A 15,416-nucleotide genomic window follows, 5' to 3' on the forward strand; every position below is an offset into this window, starting at 1 on the left:
GGGGGGGGGGAGGACGCACCCATTTCGCGAGCGGCCTGGGGGAGGTGGTGTTGGTTAGGGCCGCTGGTGGGCCGACAGCAGAGCTCTGGTGCCTTTGAGTTTGGGTAATTTGGTTGATAAATTCACTTGGGGCTTTGGAAGACACATGTCCAATGTGACTGAAGTACATCTGGCTTCTCTGTTAGGAGCTTAAAATGACACCCCTTGAATTTCCAGTCCTCTTCCCTTCAGGCTCTTTGTGCCCAGCACTGTGCTTGCCCCTGAGCCCGTGACCTGATCCAGGAAGAATAAGTCTTCTCCCTGATCCCTTCCCTTGCTTGCCTGTGTCCTCAGAGCACACCTTGAATCTGCTGCTTTGCCAAGTCTCGGGGCAGGAAGCCCTGCCCCTTACGAACTGTGTGACCTTGTCTCACTTTTCTCTATAAAATAGGGGAAGCTCCTTCATGTGGTGATGGCGAACATTGCATGAGATGTACCCTTGTAATTGTAAACTCGCCTGGCACGTACGTGCTGGGTGGGATGGTTGTTTATAATTAGATGAGATTCTTTTAGGCTCACGGAGGGCACGGGTGACAGAGGCAGAGTGACGGGAACCGGCAGCTTCACACACTAAATGGGCTCGGATGGTACCTGTAGTGCTGGATAAAACACAGCAAGTTGAGAAGGGTGGAAATCCGCAGATGTTTCTCTGAATATTCTTAAGTATTTATTAATTTCCAAATCACATGGCTTGTAGGTGGTTCTTGTGTTTGACTGCAGATATAATTAATATAAGTTGAAAGACATTTGAGGTATTGAAAAAACTCTAAATCAGGGAGGTACAATACAGGTTTCTGCGCTGATGGGAATGTTCTGTATCTGTTCTGTTGTCCAGTATGGTCGTCACCAGCCGTATTCAGCACTTGAACTAGATTTTCAGTTTCATTTACTGTCATTTAAACTTGAAGTAAAATGGCCCCATGTGGCTACCATGTTGGATGAGCACAAAAGCGAGGTTGAAATGAAGAATTTGTTTCCAGAGAAATAGAATACAGATAATTTCTAATCCGTTAATTCCCTTGTAATCTGTAAATTCATTCTGTAATGCTCTCTGTTTTGTTGTAGGGTCTCCAACTGAGAAACACGGCACTGTTTTTCCTGCACTCTACCCACCTGTTGCTGGACTTCTGTCGTAACAAGTTGGCAGACACTGGCTGGAAGTGGGCTGCAATAGAACATGCCAGTATCAGTGCTGACACAAGAGCCTAACAAGTGCCAACTCACAGATGATTACGCATTTTGAATTCTAATGAACTGTTTTAACCTTCAGGAAGAATTGTAAAGACGTGTACATAGCACAACGTGACCTGGATAATATATATACTATTCATGTACGTCCACAGATACACCTTGTACCAAATAATGCTTTCTTGTAGTAGAATAAGAATCGTGTAAATTCTAAAAGATTTTAGCAGGTTTTCTTTCCCTATTCATTGTTTCTTATCAGTTTTAAAAGACTCCTTAAAGCATGTCAGATGAAAAACAATTAGGATTACAAGTTTCCATTTAATTTCCTTTAAACCATTGAGGCTTCATTAAACTCTTTTCACTTACTAAACTTTTGTATCTTCTTTGTTTTGACACACTCCCCTTTGCTTTTATCTCTTCTGTCAGCCAGAAAGTTTTCAAATCATTTAGTTCCAATACTGAAATACTTAATAAGCAACTACTTGATTTTTAACGATGACGTCCGAGGAGCGGTCATCACCAGGTGCTTTGTCCTTTTGTACTCTAGTCGTACCATCTCTTGGATTGGATGTAGCAATAACCTGTTTTGGCTGTTGAGCTCTTGAACTCAGTCATTATCCCCGAGAACTAAAAAGAGTCGGTTCCGAATTCAGCTTACTGACATTTGCCCCAAACAGCGCAGAATTCTGGTTTGGTGTTGCTTCTGCCCTCCCGTTCCCTGCCGTCAAGGTCGGACGGATTACGGTGTGCACGGCGCAGGCTTTCTGCTTCACTTGCGGGTTTTTGATGACAGACGCTGTTGACCCCGTCTCCCCCTTCTCCTGAGCCCTTCGTATTTCTTTGCCTCTATTCTTCTATACTGCAGATTTTTCTCACTTATTGTACAAAGAAATTGTGATGTATATTTTCATGTAATTTGATTTTGGAATTCTGTCACCTTATGTAGTGAGTTCTTCCAAAATACAATTTTTTCCAATAATTGTCAAGTCGTTGGCTTTTATTGCATTGAATGAAGGTTATCATACTGAATGCCAGAGAAATGCAGTTTAGAAAAATCTCAGGTTGATTCCTTATGCAAACAGACTTATACTTGAAAATCCCATGGCCATGGCAGTGTATATATTGGGCTCTATCTAGGTTCTTATGTGGATCTCAAAGCACTACAGGGGTGTGAATGCTTTGCTATTTGACATATAGATTCTGTCACTGACATAGCGCATTTGGATTTTATTAATGTTTGAGCATAAACATATTTCATATCATGTTTTCTAAAACCGCTTCAGGAAATGATGAAGTGAACGTGTGCAGTGTTAACGGCAGGCCCAGGCTCCTCTGTCTTGGGTGTGAGGTTGGGATTGGGAAGTAGTAGTTGGCCTGTAAGAGACAGAACTCGAGACGGTACCAGATGGGACACGATTCTGTGAGAATCGGTGCGTCTCTGCTCTGTGGGGCTTGGAGAAATGCTTTGGCAGAGAGCGAAGAGATCCCTACAAGTAGCCCCGTCCTCTGTGGACTCTGCGTGTCCTTTTTGAAGAAGTAAAATGGTTGAGGACGTAGACACGGTAGAGAGTGAGTTTTCTAAATACCTGTCTGTTCCCCACTCTGAAGCATTATAAAATCCCATACGTGTGTAATTACTGAAGGTCAAATTGGTTTGATTTGATTCATTGCAGTCGATTTTCTTCAAGAATTTCATTTGGGACTCCCCTCCCCCCCAACTCTAAAACTTGTTGCCCCGGAGGGCTGGTCGTGCACACGCTCCTGGCATCTGAGTGCGGTCCCTCTTACTCTTACATCTGAAACTGCTCACATGGTGGCTGCTTGTGGCAGAATGGAGTCTGAACTTTGCTCTCCAGTTGCTGTGATTCTGCTAGTGATCTGTCAAGTTAAAACCTGGCACTTGACTCTTCAGGGAGCAGCAAATGACCCAGAAACTCAGGGACAACTCTTACTGAACTTTAAGTGCCACTTTAATGCAGGTACCTTGAGTGACCATGTGTGTTTTGGGGCTAGACCCCGGGGAGTCCAAGCGGGAGCCAGGAACGAGGGCCCCTCCCTTCCTGCTCTTTTCCACCAACCGCCCTGGCGTGTTGCATGTGGACACACAGGCCTCGGGAGGTGGTGTGACCACTTCTCTGCCAGGGGCGTCACCTGTGCCTTTCCCCGTGTTCATCTGACAGTGTGAACTTAGCGCCTCCATGTTTGATATTAAACCACTCTCAGGTGACACTGATCCAGGTGGCCTCTGTCCCACCAGTGCCTCATCACCAGTGTGAGGTGAGTCCTCTCTGCTCCAGGAAAAGGATTTTTCTCCCTAACTCTGTGCCAGCTGTCAACAACATCTACACAGTCTTGTGGGTTTTAGAACTGTTGGCTGTTTCCTAAATTGATTGCAAGTTCTTGTAAAGGCTTAGAGATTTCAGTCTGCTCATAACGGGATGGATGGTCTCGGTGGCTTTCTGGCCTCTTTCTGTGAGTTTAAAATTCACACGAGATCGGTTCCCTTGTCATTACAAGGCACTCTCTCTCTCTGAGGGTATTCCACTCGTTCTGTGACCACTTGGGTGTCATGGTATCTTCATTGGCCTTCATTCTCAGTTGTGAAATTTTATTTCCTGTGCTCACTCACCCTCTACAAATCTGCACATTTGGGGTCGTGGTGCCTGTGTATCTATATTTGCCCGTCTGGTCTCTAGTTGGTGGAATTGCCTTCTTTGTACTGCCACTTCTCAGCATCTCTGAAATCTGACATAATGTTGCTTCATTCCAGTTTTTTGGTTTTTTTAGTTCTGTAATTTGTTGATTGTATTTAACTATGTGAGTTCTGTTGTGATGTTTGCTGTACTGTAAAGCACCTCCATTGTGTGGCGGATGCTCTGTAAACCAATAAATGATCACTTAGAGGCTGTATCACGAGCTATTTTGGTTTTAGGTGCAGGTCTCAAAAGCAAGTTGTGGGATTCTTTCTAAACAGCACATGATACCAAAAGGTTCACAGGGGAATCTTGATAAAGGGCTTTTAAAACTTCAGGTAAAGAAGGAAACAGAGGGTGGGCAGTTGATTTCTGACCCGATACAATGGGCTTAACATTTCCAGTACGGGGCCAAGCACCATCCTCCACCAGCCAGGTACCTGCTGACTTAGGGCCTTGGATGAAACGAGCATGTGTTAAAAGCATGTTTTGGGGGGACTCTGTCTTTAGCCTGAACCGGCTCTACCATACACATAAGCTAGAAGGTGGAGAGCCCAGACCCGAGGGTGGACTGGAAGAGCCCATGGGCACCACCTCAAGCACCACCTTCCCTCCTCTACACAGACGGACAAATGTGGCCCAAGTACCACGGGCCTCACTTAGTACCTTAGTGGTGAAAGACCCAAGATGGAGCACTCCCCCGCCCCCCCCCCCCCTTAAAAAGGTGTCAGTGTCGCCCTCACGTGGAGTTTACATGGATTTACAGTGTGAGGTAGGGTTTGTGGTGATAAATGCTGCGGGGGTCTGTCTAGGCCTCTTCCTTGCAAACTGAGAAAAGAACAAGAAGCCAGATCTGTTAATGAGAGCTGAGTTAAAAACCAGAAGAAAATCCCCCTTGGGAGCAGTTTGGGGAAGGTTGGCGGTCATTTTCAGGATTTAATTTTCCTGATAAAAAAGTTTTCTGGAGGACTACATGCCCCAACAGAATCCAGTTTGCAGAGCAAATTATTTCCAGGATAAACTATTTTGGGTTGCTCCATTTCAGATGCGTGTAACATGACTGCCAAGGTAGGGTTAACGCTTTATTTATTTATTTTTTTCCTTGTCTCCTTCTGTCTGCATGCCCCACTGAGCTATAGTGAAATGACTGAAAGAACTCTGAATCCTGTTCACACAGCTGGAATAAATCAAAGGAGAAGGAAAAAGCTTTCACAAAAGGCACCAGACACAGCCTAAACCTAGGAGCTGCTCCTAGGCAAGATCCTTGACATTTTCCCCTTCCCGGCCGTATCTGTTCGGAGGAAGCATAATAGTGCTGCGTGTCTGCAGCACCGCGCGTATTCCCAAGGAGCACCAGAAACCATATTCCCATTTACTGAGCTTCACTTTACGGCGGGCTTGTGTAAGGCGTATTCTTACGAGGTTCTCCAGAGTAGGGGTTTCTCATGAGGAAACGGGTTCAGAGCAATGTGTTGAGACCGTAGAGCAAGTAGGTTGCCCAGTGAGGATTCAGTTCTGTGACCTTGCTTATGTACTAGGTGCTGCTCCCCTACCTCAACGGTTCTTCCCAAGGTCCCCCAGGGAGCTCACATGTTGAGGCCGGTACTTGAACCCAAGTCACTGGACCACCAGTCTGGTGGTTTCCTCCCTCCCCCTTTGTACCAGTACCTAGCACTGCTTCCCCAGGAAGAGCCTGTTCTCTTGCGCCATAGACAGTCTGCGTTTACCCTCCATGCAGCCCATGTTCCCCGTCCCGGACAGCTCCACGCTGAGTTCCTCTTCATCTGAGCAAAACCTGAGCCACGTCTAAAATGACCTTGTGAGGGGCGCCTGGGTGGCTTAGTCGGTTGAGCGTCCGACTTTTGCTTAGGTCGTGATCTCGCGGTTCATGGGTTCGAGCCCCGCGTCGGGCTCTGTGCTGACTGCCAGCTCAGAGCCTGGAGCCTGTTTCAGTCTGTGACTCCCTCTCTCTCTGACCCTCCCCTGCTCACGCTGTCTCTCTCTCTCTCTCCTAGAAATAAATAAAAAAAAAAACATTTAAAAAAAATTAAAAAAATAAAAAAATAAAAAATAAAATGACCTTGTGAGCTGCCCTGAAGCCTGTCGGGTGTCGGAGTTTAGTTCGATGCTTTGTTTCACAGGCTCTGTTAAAGCCTCCCTGTAGCTTCGGGGTTTCCAGCCAGTAGGAATCCCCTTGGAAGACAAGGGCCCAGAGATCAGGTCAGAGATCGGGTCCTGTTCCAGGCATGCCTAGGAGGAGAGCTCTCACTTCTGAGAGAGGGCTCGGCCAGGGTGGGCCGTGATGACGAGCCAGTCAAGCCCTTGGGTCGATTAGGCCCCTTAGGGGAGTTTTCATTTGACTGCGGCCATCTAGTCCGAGCAAGCTGGAAGGGCACGGATTTGTTTATTCCTGCGTGCGTGCTGCTCTCTCTGGTCTCCACCGTGTTCTCGGGGGATCGTGACCCTCCAGATGTCCCGTCCCCCTGTGGAAACCGCTGTAGGGCCTCAGACGGCAGCTGGCAGGGACTTGCCGTCCTCAACACAGCACGAGCTGCGGAGCCCAACGTGAAGCCCGTCCTCTTGACTGAGTAGCTCACGGCGGGAACAGCTCCTCAAACACACCGAGCGCCTGCTGCGTGTCACACGCCAGGCTGGTGCCGGTGGGACAAAGGTACGTGGTCTGATGCAAAAGCACGCGTGGGCTACGGCCGACTTCCCGAGCTCTGTTAGGTCATCTGTAGGAGACTCTCAAACGGAGGCGGCTGCTTGTGGCCAAAGCAGACGGGCCTGGCAGGCCACACTCATGACCCCAGCGGCTGGCCGTGTGGCACCTCTAAACCACTGCGGACAAACTGGGAGGGTTTGAGCCAGGGCAGCTCCAGCAGCCTGGCAAGTACTCCCCTGCCTGCCCCCCGCTGGACACCATCCCCCTGCGCCAACCGCTTCCCCTTCCTTACCCACCCGTCCCCCTCGGCCGGAGCTCCACCATCGTCCTCGAAAACCGAGCCCGCGGCCCTGGTTTCCAGGATGCAAACTCCAGGTTCCCGCGCTGCCGTCCTACTGCCCAGATGCTCGCCCTCGGCAGCACCCAAGTCTCCACCTTCGCAGGCTCCCCCTCTGCTGTTCTGACTCCTCGGCCTCTTCTCAGGCCCCTTCTGGCACCCACGCCTCTCCCGTGGCTCTTGGCCCCGGGTCACCACTGCCCCTGCAGTCCTGATGCTTCTAGAACGCGACTCTCCTTTGAGTGAAGATCTCTTTCCAAGGTTCTCCTGCTGTTTGCAGACATTAGCCCGCAGGCCTCTCCTGTGCCGTCGGTCATCCCAACACCGAGCTGGGCGTCCCTGGGCTCCCGCGCTGTGTGGGCCCCGGCGCCTCCCAACACAGGCGCTCCTCTGCCACGCCGACGACAGGGCCCACACGGGTCCTCCACACGACGGAGGCCCGGGTTTCATGACCCGCGACACCTGGCCCGACGCGGCCCTCGCGAGGCACTCCGGCGCCCCGTCGGGCGTCCGCTCGGAGGGCGGCGCGTCCACAGGCCCCGGGCACGCGGGGCAGACGCTCCCCCGGGTCCCGCGGCTCTGTCGGGTCCCCGTGCCGCCTGCTGATGTCATCGAGCCGCGTCCCGCAGCCCGTCCTCGGCCCCAGGGGTTCACTCGGGTCCGCGCGAGCCTGGGCTCCGCAGGGAGGCCCCGGCCGGGTTCCGCCGCCTCGGCTCCTGCCCCCGCCAACGCGCCGCCCGACCACGGAGTCCCGCCCTCGGCCGCCGCCCGGCCAGGCTTCTCCGAGGCGCGGGGGCCGGTCGCCGTGTGCATCCCGGCCAGGGCCCTGCCTGGGCGGCGCGGCCAGGGTGGGCGGCTCGGCTCGCTCACCGGCGCCTCGAAGGTGTGAGGAGAGGGGAGGCTTCCGCCCGCGCGACCGCCGCCCTCCTTCCGCCCGCCGCCCGGGACTCTCGCGAGACCCGCAGCCTCGGGCCCGCACCGCCCCGCCTGCGCGGCGCACTTCTCGCGAGACTGCAGCAGGGCCGGCCCGACATGGCGGAAGGTAGGGTGTGTTGGGGGCAGCGCGGGAAGGCGCGCCGGGGAGCGGCGGCGGCGCGGCAGGCCGGGGCCACAGGGCCCCGTGCAGGCCGGCCGGGCGCGGTCGCAGGGGGCGCGGCCGGGCTCGCGGGACGTCCTGCCCGCCTGAGTGGGCGCCACGGGCGGGCGTCCTGAGCGCCGCTGCTGAGGCGACGCCCCTCGGGCGCCCCCGACCCCGCGGGCAGCGGGCCGGGGCCGGGCGGGTTCGGGGGGCGGCCCTGGGGACCCGCCGCGCCGGCGGGGACGTCAGCTTCTCGGGAAACCGAAACTGCTGTCCTGGCACGTCCCGCATCCGGCCGCGGTGGGGTGCGTGCGCCGGCCGGGAGGCTGCCCCCGGGGTGGTGGGGGGCCGGCCAAGGTCACGCCGCGCGGACCTCCGCCCCGTCTCCTGTGCTCTGGTCCTTCCCTCCTCCTCACGCTCTCTCTTCAGGGCGCTGCAGGCAGGCGATGGGGCTTCTGCGGCCCTGCCTCCCTGCGCCGAGCGGAGTCGGGGTCCTCCCTGTCAAACCCGAATCGGGCCGGTGCAGGTGCGGGGCGAGAGAGCCAGAGATGGGGAGCTCCCTGCTGCACACCGCCGCTTCTCCCCTCAGCCTCATTGTTGGAGGAAAATACCCCCTTTTCTGGCTTAATGCTTATTGAGTGACCTCGGGACCCTGGTCCTGAGCCGTCCCGTCGGCCTTGAGCTAAGCTTTGTCTGAATCCATCTTTACCTGGATGTTAAAATCGTGTGGCACATGACAGTTTGCAGGCTCTTCTCATTTTGGATTCGACTTGGGCACCACCTCGGAAGGAGGCCTGCGTGTGTCGTTTACACTTCATAGAGACACTGGGGCCAAGCTTGTGGGGATGGCTGGGGATGGCACCCAGGGTTTGCTTTTGGTCTTCACCATGTTAGATGTGGAAACATGAGACGAATATTGTATGAAGGCAGAGGAGGGGTCAAAAGCGCAGGAAGCGGGCTCAGGTGTCCCACGAAGCTGGTGTTTGGATACATCACAGGAAGTTGGTGAGCACTGGCTGCCCAGTGGGCAGCCCTTGGTGAGAGCGGTGAGGAAGGGCAGGACAGAGCAGCGGGCCCTAAGTGGGGCGCGTCTGTGCCAGAAGGGAAGGGGAGGAGCGGCTGGGGAGGACTGAACCTGGGCAGGGCGGCTGGTTTATCACCTGAGCACCTGTTTTGCTTTGCAGTCAGGCTGAGTGTAACAATCCGTCATCCTGCAGGCACCTCCACATATGTGTTAGGGCAGCCTTGAGAGACACCTATCCAGCCAGGCATGCACCTGACCCAAAACGTCCTTTCAGGGTCACATTGGCAAGGGATCATGGGTAGATAGGTAAGCATAGGTAGGCATGGGGTTCTGACTTGACAGTTTTTCTTTTACCTTTTTTGTGTTGGAGTTTCGCCGAGGGTGTGTGTGTGTGTGTGTGTGTGTGTGTGTGTGTGTGTTCTGGTTCCAGCTTTTGGCAAACAGTGTTGCAGAACTTCCACCAGGAAGAGTTGCGTGAAGCCTTCCAGTCCAGTTAGCCAGTTACCCGGAAGGTGTGTCTGTGCAAAGGAGGCCAAGTGTCCTTGGAAAGTGGCTTTCCTCTGGTGGTGTTTGCAGCTGCTTGTATCTCAGAATTTGTCAGAGCTGTCTGCACTTGTTCTGAAATACCTATTTAAATATCAACGAATGGCAAAAGTCTCTGTCCTATTACACATGCGTTATCTGTGAGCGCATCCTATGGGAACTTCCTGATAATGGTTTTGTTTGGTGGAGCGAGTGTGTGAGCACGCGGGAAATAGGGCTTCGGAAGAGTAAATAGAACCCGAAGAGACGGAGTGTGCAGTTTACTCCCAGTGTGATTCGTTTAGAAGCCAACCTTTTTTCCCTCCGTTGACCCGTGGGTATTGGTTTGACCAGGAACATTTAGCTAAAATCTGTCCTGAAACTAGTTTCCGTTTCCACTCTGCATGTGTAGCTGTACTGCTAATTTAAACTTGCTTCATCACCAAAAAAGTCCTTCCTACATGGTCTTCCGGCTTTTTCTCCTTGATTTTGCTTACTCACAGTTTCCTTTTACGGCTTCCAGTGTTCCCTTTAAAACCTAAATCAGATCCCGTCTCTTTCACTCTCCTCCATACACCTCTCCACGCCCCCTCTCCCCTCCCCCTGTCCACTCCTGTGGCTCTCCATGATTTAAAATATACTCCAGAGCCTTCCAGTGACCTGCTCCCACAGGGTGTGGCCCCGGTTCCTACCCGTCTTCTCACTCACGTGCACACAAATTCCTCACTGTTGTTTGTGCATCCCTGACACGCGCCTCCGACTTTGTCCCCGCAGTCCCCATGGCCTGGAACAGCCCTTCCCAGTGTCTCCACACAGCTGAGCTGATCTGTTTGGATGTCTGTTCAGTTCTCACCTCTTTAGAGACCTTCCCTAATTACTTTTTTTAAATTGCTTTCCTGGAACACAAACCCCATGAGGGCGGGGACTCTGCTTTGTTCCCTGCTGTATCCCCCAACTTGGAATCATCGCCGTAGTTGAAGGAACCATTGATTTATTGAGCATCATTCACCAGCCATCAAGGAAAGTTGCCTGGATACATCCTGCGTCTCTTGGCAGGGAAGCTGGCGGGTCCAGTCCTTAGGACGCTCTGAATAACCTCAGTCCGCCGGGAGCTCCCTAACCTACTTTTCGTCCAGCCCGGCCTGTTGGCAGTTGAGGTGCAGTGCTTCGGGGTTCAGTCTGCGGTCGGGCAAGGGTTTGAACCCGACTTTCACTAAGCTGTGTTCGTGGGCAAGCCAGTTAATTGCTCTCGGTCTCTGTTTCCTCAGCTTCAAAAGAGGGATCATTTCTGTCCAGCAGTAGCTGAGGGAGGAGCAAAATAAAGGGCGCAGGAAGGACACCTCTAGCCAGTGCCTGCCACTCGGACCCTGACTTGCAGCCTGTTTCTTGGTCTGCTGTTTACCGGCCTCCCCTTCCCTTCCTCAGGAAAATGAAGCTGAAAGTTGCGAAAAAGTGTAATGGTTTATTAAACAGAACATTGATCATGGACTTTTATTAGCGTACTGGAATTTGGTCAGGGAAACACTTTTTTTTTTTTTTTTTTAATTTTTTTTTAATGTCTTATTTATTTCTAGGAGAGAGAGAGAGACAGCGTGAGCAGGGGAGGGTAGAGAGAGAGGGAGTCACAGGCTGAAACAGCCTCCAGGCTCTGAGCTGGCAGTCAGCACAGAGCCTGACGCGGGGCTCGAACCCACGAACCGCGAGATCATGACCTAAGCGAAAGTCGGACGCTTAACCGACTAAGCCACCCAGTCGCCCCTAGTCAGGGAAACACTCTTGACAGGAGTTCAGTTAACAAGGTGAAGACAGTCCCTACTCCGGACGATCAGTGGCCAGTACAGTTGTGACCAGCCAACATGGCTCCTGAAATTTGATTAAAGTTAAATAAAAATAAAAACCCAGTTCCATAGTCACAGTAGCCCAACTGCAGGTGCTGCAGAGCCTTGTGGTTGGTGGGCCCCATACCAGCGGACAGCACAGGTGACCAGGTCGCTCGTATCATTCCAGAAAGTGCTTCATCAGTATAGGCCGTGGAAAGAGGGAAGAGGAAACTCTGAGGTCTTTTCAATTTTCTAATTTATCCTTTTGCTTCTTGTTTTACTCATTCAACAAGTGTCTGTCCCGGGCCTTTGACAACTGTGTATCCCCTGGAGGCCTCTCGGCCCCTGTCCCTTGCTGTACCATTCCTTCCTGTTCTCTGCCTTTCCTTTTGTTCACTTCGGTCACCAGTGCCGCCTGTTCACTTCCTCCTTGAGGATGTTTTGGGTTTTTTTCCCCACAAAGAAAGAAAGTTTGGGGCTCCTGGCCAGCTCAGTCGGTGGAGTGTGTGCAGCTCTTGGTCTTGGGGTTCTAAGTTCAGCCCTGCATTGGGTGTAGAGATTACTTAGAAATAAAGTCTTTAAAAAGAAAGGAAGGAAGGAAGGAAAGACGATCTGTTCGCTGCCGTGACTGTGGATGTGCCGGAAGAGAGACGGGGCGAGCGTGCAGCCCCTGGAGAGGCGGCTGCTGCTGCTGCTGCTGCTGCTGCTGCGGTTGGGACGTGGTCGTGACCGACATCATGCCCAGCAGAACGAGGAGTTCCGAGGCGCAGGGTCTCTTGCTGAACTGGAGTAGGCTGAGGGCCTGGGGCATTTATTGAACTCTTACCCGGTAAGGCCCTGTGGGGTGTGGGGCGGAGGATGGGAGGGAGCCTGGAGGGGGAGGGTGGGAGAGGGAGAAAGAGTGGCTTTAAACAAGAAAAACCAGACCTGGAGCTTCTCCACAGGGAACCCTGCGGTCTGGGAGGGAGGTGAACAACTTGTATAAAAAGTGTACTGAAGGAGGAGGTGTGGAGCGGCAGGAAGTACGTTTGGGTGCTCACGGAAGGCCTTGGCCGTGATTTGGAAAATAGAGCTCTCTTGGGCACGGGGAGATGGCGCTGGGAAGACGTCACTCTTCATGGCAGAAGGGCTAGTTGGAGAAGTGTGTTAAGGGGCAGAGTGTGAAGGGGTTGGTTAAGCACTTGGATCCTACTCTGTGGGTCATGGATAGTGACAAGGTGGTGACATGACTCGAAATCGCTGCCATGTGGGCATGTGTACACTGTAGTGGTTGCTCTGGGAGGAGGGGCTGGCGCAGCCGGCGATGAGCCCTTCGGCATCGGGGCTGGCGAGGGCTGATAGGAGCGACGTTTATAGAAGGCGTAAAAGACAGGACTTTTGAAACCTGTTTGCGTGTTGACAAGAGAGAGGGTAAAGATGACTCAAGGGCTCTGGGTCTGGACGACTCTGATAATGGCTGGGCTCTTAACAGGAGGAGGAAGAACGGGTTCGAGAACAAATATCTTGACCTCAGAGGTGGACATACTTCGCCGTGTCCAGCGGTTATGTCTCAGCGAGTAGTTAGAAGCGCTGGCCGTCCGACTGGCACTGGGGCGAGAATTAGCGGGTCGGCTCGTATTGACTGAGTGTCCCATGCAGCCAACCCTGTGTTCAGTGCTGCACGGAGGGAGGTTGTGACGATGTGTGCCATGCCGCTGACTGGTAGACAAGACCTCACAGAGTTGAGTTACATTCAGGGAAGCGTATTTCATTTCTCTTCGGTGCAGGCCACAGTGCCAGGGTGACAGAATGAGAAAGAGACAGTGTCAGCCTTACCGGGACTGTGAGCAGACAGGGGAGGCACAGCCTCTCGGAAAAGCATGGGTGCTGTGCTTTACAGTCATTCATTTTCTCTCGCATTGATGACTGATGGCACCACCGTCCAGCCACACTCTCAAGTCAGTGACCTGCCTTTGGTCACCAAACCTGTGCAGCTCTGACGCGTGTTCCTCTCTGCCTGCCGCCATTCGGTCTGTGCAGACTGGCGGCTCTCAGCACCCTGCATGGGAGAGTCACTCACTCAGGAGCTTTGAAAACCCAGGTTTGTGCATCACTCAGCTTCAGTGAACACCAACATATCCCACAAGGCATCTCTTTTTTTTTTTTTTTTTTTAAATGTTTTATTTAGAGACAGCATGAGCAGGGGAGGGTCAGAGAGAGAGGGAGTCACAGACTGAAACAGGCTCCAGGCTCTGAGCTGGCAGTCAGCACAGAGCCCGACGCGGGGCACGAACCCACGAACAGCGAGATCAAGACCTAAGCGAAAGTCAGACGCTTAACCGACTAAGCCACCCAGGCGCCCCACAAGGCATCTCTTTTAAGCTGAGTCATTACCCAACAAAACATGGTTTTATTGAACCGGTTTTTTAGATTTTTATTGTTTATACTTATTTATTTATTTCCGGGGGTGGGGGGGAGCGAGAGAGAGAGAGAGAGAGAATCTCAAGCAGGCATGGAGCCCAACACGAGGCACACTCTCAACTGTGAGATCATGACCTGAGCTAAAATAAAGAGTCAGATGCTTAACTGATGAGCCACCCCCATAACGGTTTATTATGTCTCTGTATCTGTCTATCTATGTGGAAGTGTGTATATGTGTGTGTGCGTGTGCGTGTGTGTGTGTGTGTGTGTGTGTGTGTGTGTGTATAGAATAAGGTAATCTTTCCTACCGAAGGAGTCCTGGTTAGTAAATTTTGTCTGTAACTGGAGTAAAAGGTTTTATTTTATTATTATTTTTTTAGTTTTTTTATTTACTTTTTAAATGCTTATTCATTTTTGAGAGAGTGTGCATGCTTGTGCGTGAGTGGGGGAGGGGACAGTGAGAGAGGGAGATAGAAGATCCGAAGTGGGCTCTGCGCTGTCAACAAAGAGCCCCATACGGGGCTCTAACTCACGAACTGTGAGATCGTGACCTAAACAGAAGTTGGACTCAACCAACCGAGCCACCCAGACCACCAAAAGGAGTTTTTAAAGCAAACTTTGATTAAATAATGGCTTTTGGACTTTGTCAAAACATTCAAGTTATGACTATTACAACTGCTAGGTTTTTTTTTTAAAGGACAAAAAGTCAAAATATTAAATATCTCTTAGCACCGTCATACTTTTAATAATATCCAGACGGTAGAAGGGAGAGAAGGGGGAAGGTGCAGACTTTAGAAGGGGTCCGGCGGCCCTGACTCTTCTTTGTGTGCTCAGGTGGCATAGGGCCCTTTCCCTTTTCCTTTCCAATAGGGTATATTGTGAATGTGAGTTCTCAACAGTAAATATACTCATTTATTTCGTATTCTCTATTAAACACTTGTCCTGCATTTATCACTTTTTAAGTTTTGTTTTTGTTTTTGTTTTTGTTTGAGAGAGTGCAGGCAGGGGAGGGGCAGAGAGAGGGGGACAGAGGACCTGAAGCAGGCTCTGTGCTGACGGCAGTGAGCCCAGCATGGGGCTTGAATTCACGAATCATGAGATCGTGACCTGAGTCAGAGTCAGACCAGAGTCAGACGTTCAACCGACTGAGCCACCCAGGCGCCCCTACATTGACCACTCTGGATTAATGAATGGATATTAACTCTGTGAGAGAAAATCCCCATGTGCATTGGGACAGGTTCAGAAAAGCCATAGTGGTGGTAATTTACCACCAATGAGGGGCTTATCCGTTCTTGCCAAGAAGGAAGTTGGTATTTTCTGAGACGTTGATATTTTAATGTGGAAGACCTTAAGATATGCCTGAAACAAAACTTATTCTTGGAGTCTTCAAAATAGGGTGTTACCACAGCTCTTACAGTTATTTTTTTCTCTTATCTCATGGACACAGTTAAAGAAGAGTAGGGATAAAGTCCTTTAGTCATTAAAGAATTATATGAAGAACATTATTTCATTGGTAAAGTTGAGGCTGGGATGTAAGAACTATAGAAGTAAGATGATAGGAAATACCGGTGTTTTGTTAGTCTAAAAAAACTCGATGAGGACAGTTTGGCTTAGAATCAGAGTAAGCAGAGGGACACAGAAATTGCGTCT

General features: G+C 51.5%; 2 protein-coding genes across 2 annotated transcripts in view; both read left to right on the forward strand.

The window, feature by feature from the left end:
* Positions 1-4,137, forward strand: part of UBE2G1 (ubiquitin conjugating enzyme E2 G1) — a 123,892-nt gene extending 119,755 nt beyond the window's left edge. The window contains exon 8 of the mRNA XM_039254527.1: positions 1,105-4,137. The gene's annotated coding sequence lies outside the window, so the exon portion shown is untranslated. The remainder of the gene's footprint in view (positions 1-1,104) is intronic.
* A 3,801-nt stretch (positions 4,138-7,938) lies between these two features.
* ANKFY1 (ankyrin repeat and FYVE domain containing 1) overlaps positions 7,939-15,416 on the forward strand; it is a 67,386-nt gene continuing 59,908 nt past the window's right edge. Inside the window, exon 1 of the mRNA XM_039254504.1 lies at positions 7,939-7,964. Coding sequence (XP_039110435.1) covers positions 7,955-7,964 — 10 coding nt within the window. The 5' untranslated portion in view covers positions 7,939-7,954. The remainder of the gene's footprint in view (positions 7,965-15,416) is intronic.

This window comes from Hyaena hyaena, unplaced genomic scaffold (genome assembly GCF_003009895.1).
Source record: "Hyaena hyaena isolate Hyena2069 unplaced genomic scaffold, ASM300989v1 scaffold_492, whole genome shotgun sequence".
NCBI lineage: Eukaryota > Metazoa > Chordata > Mammalia > Carnivora > Hyaenidae > Hyaena > Hyaena hyaena.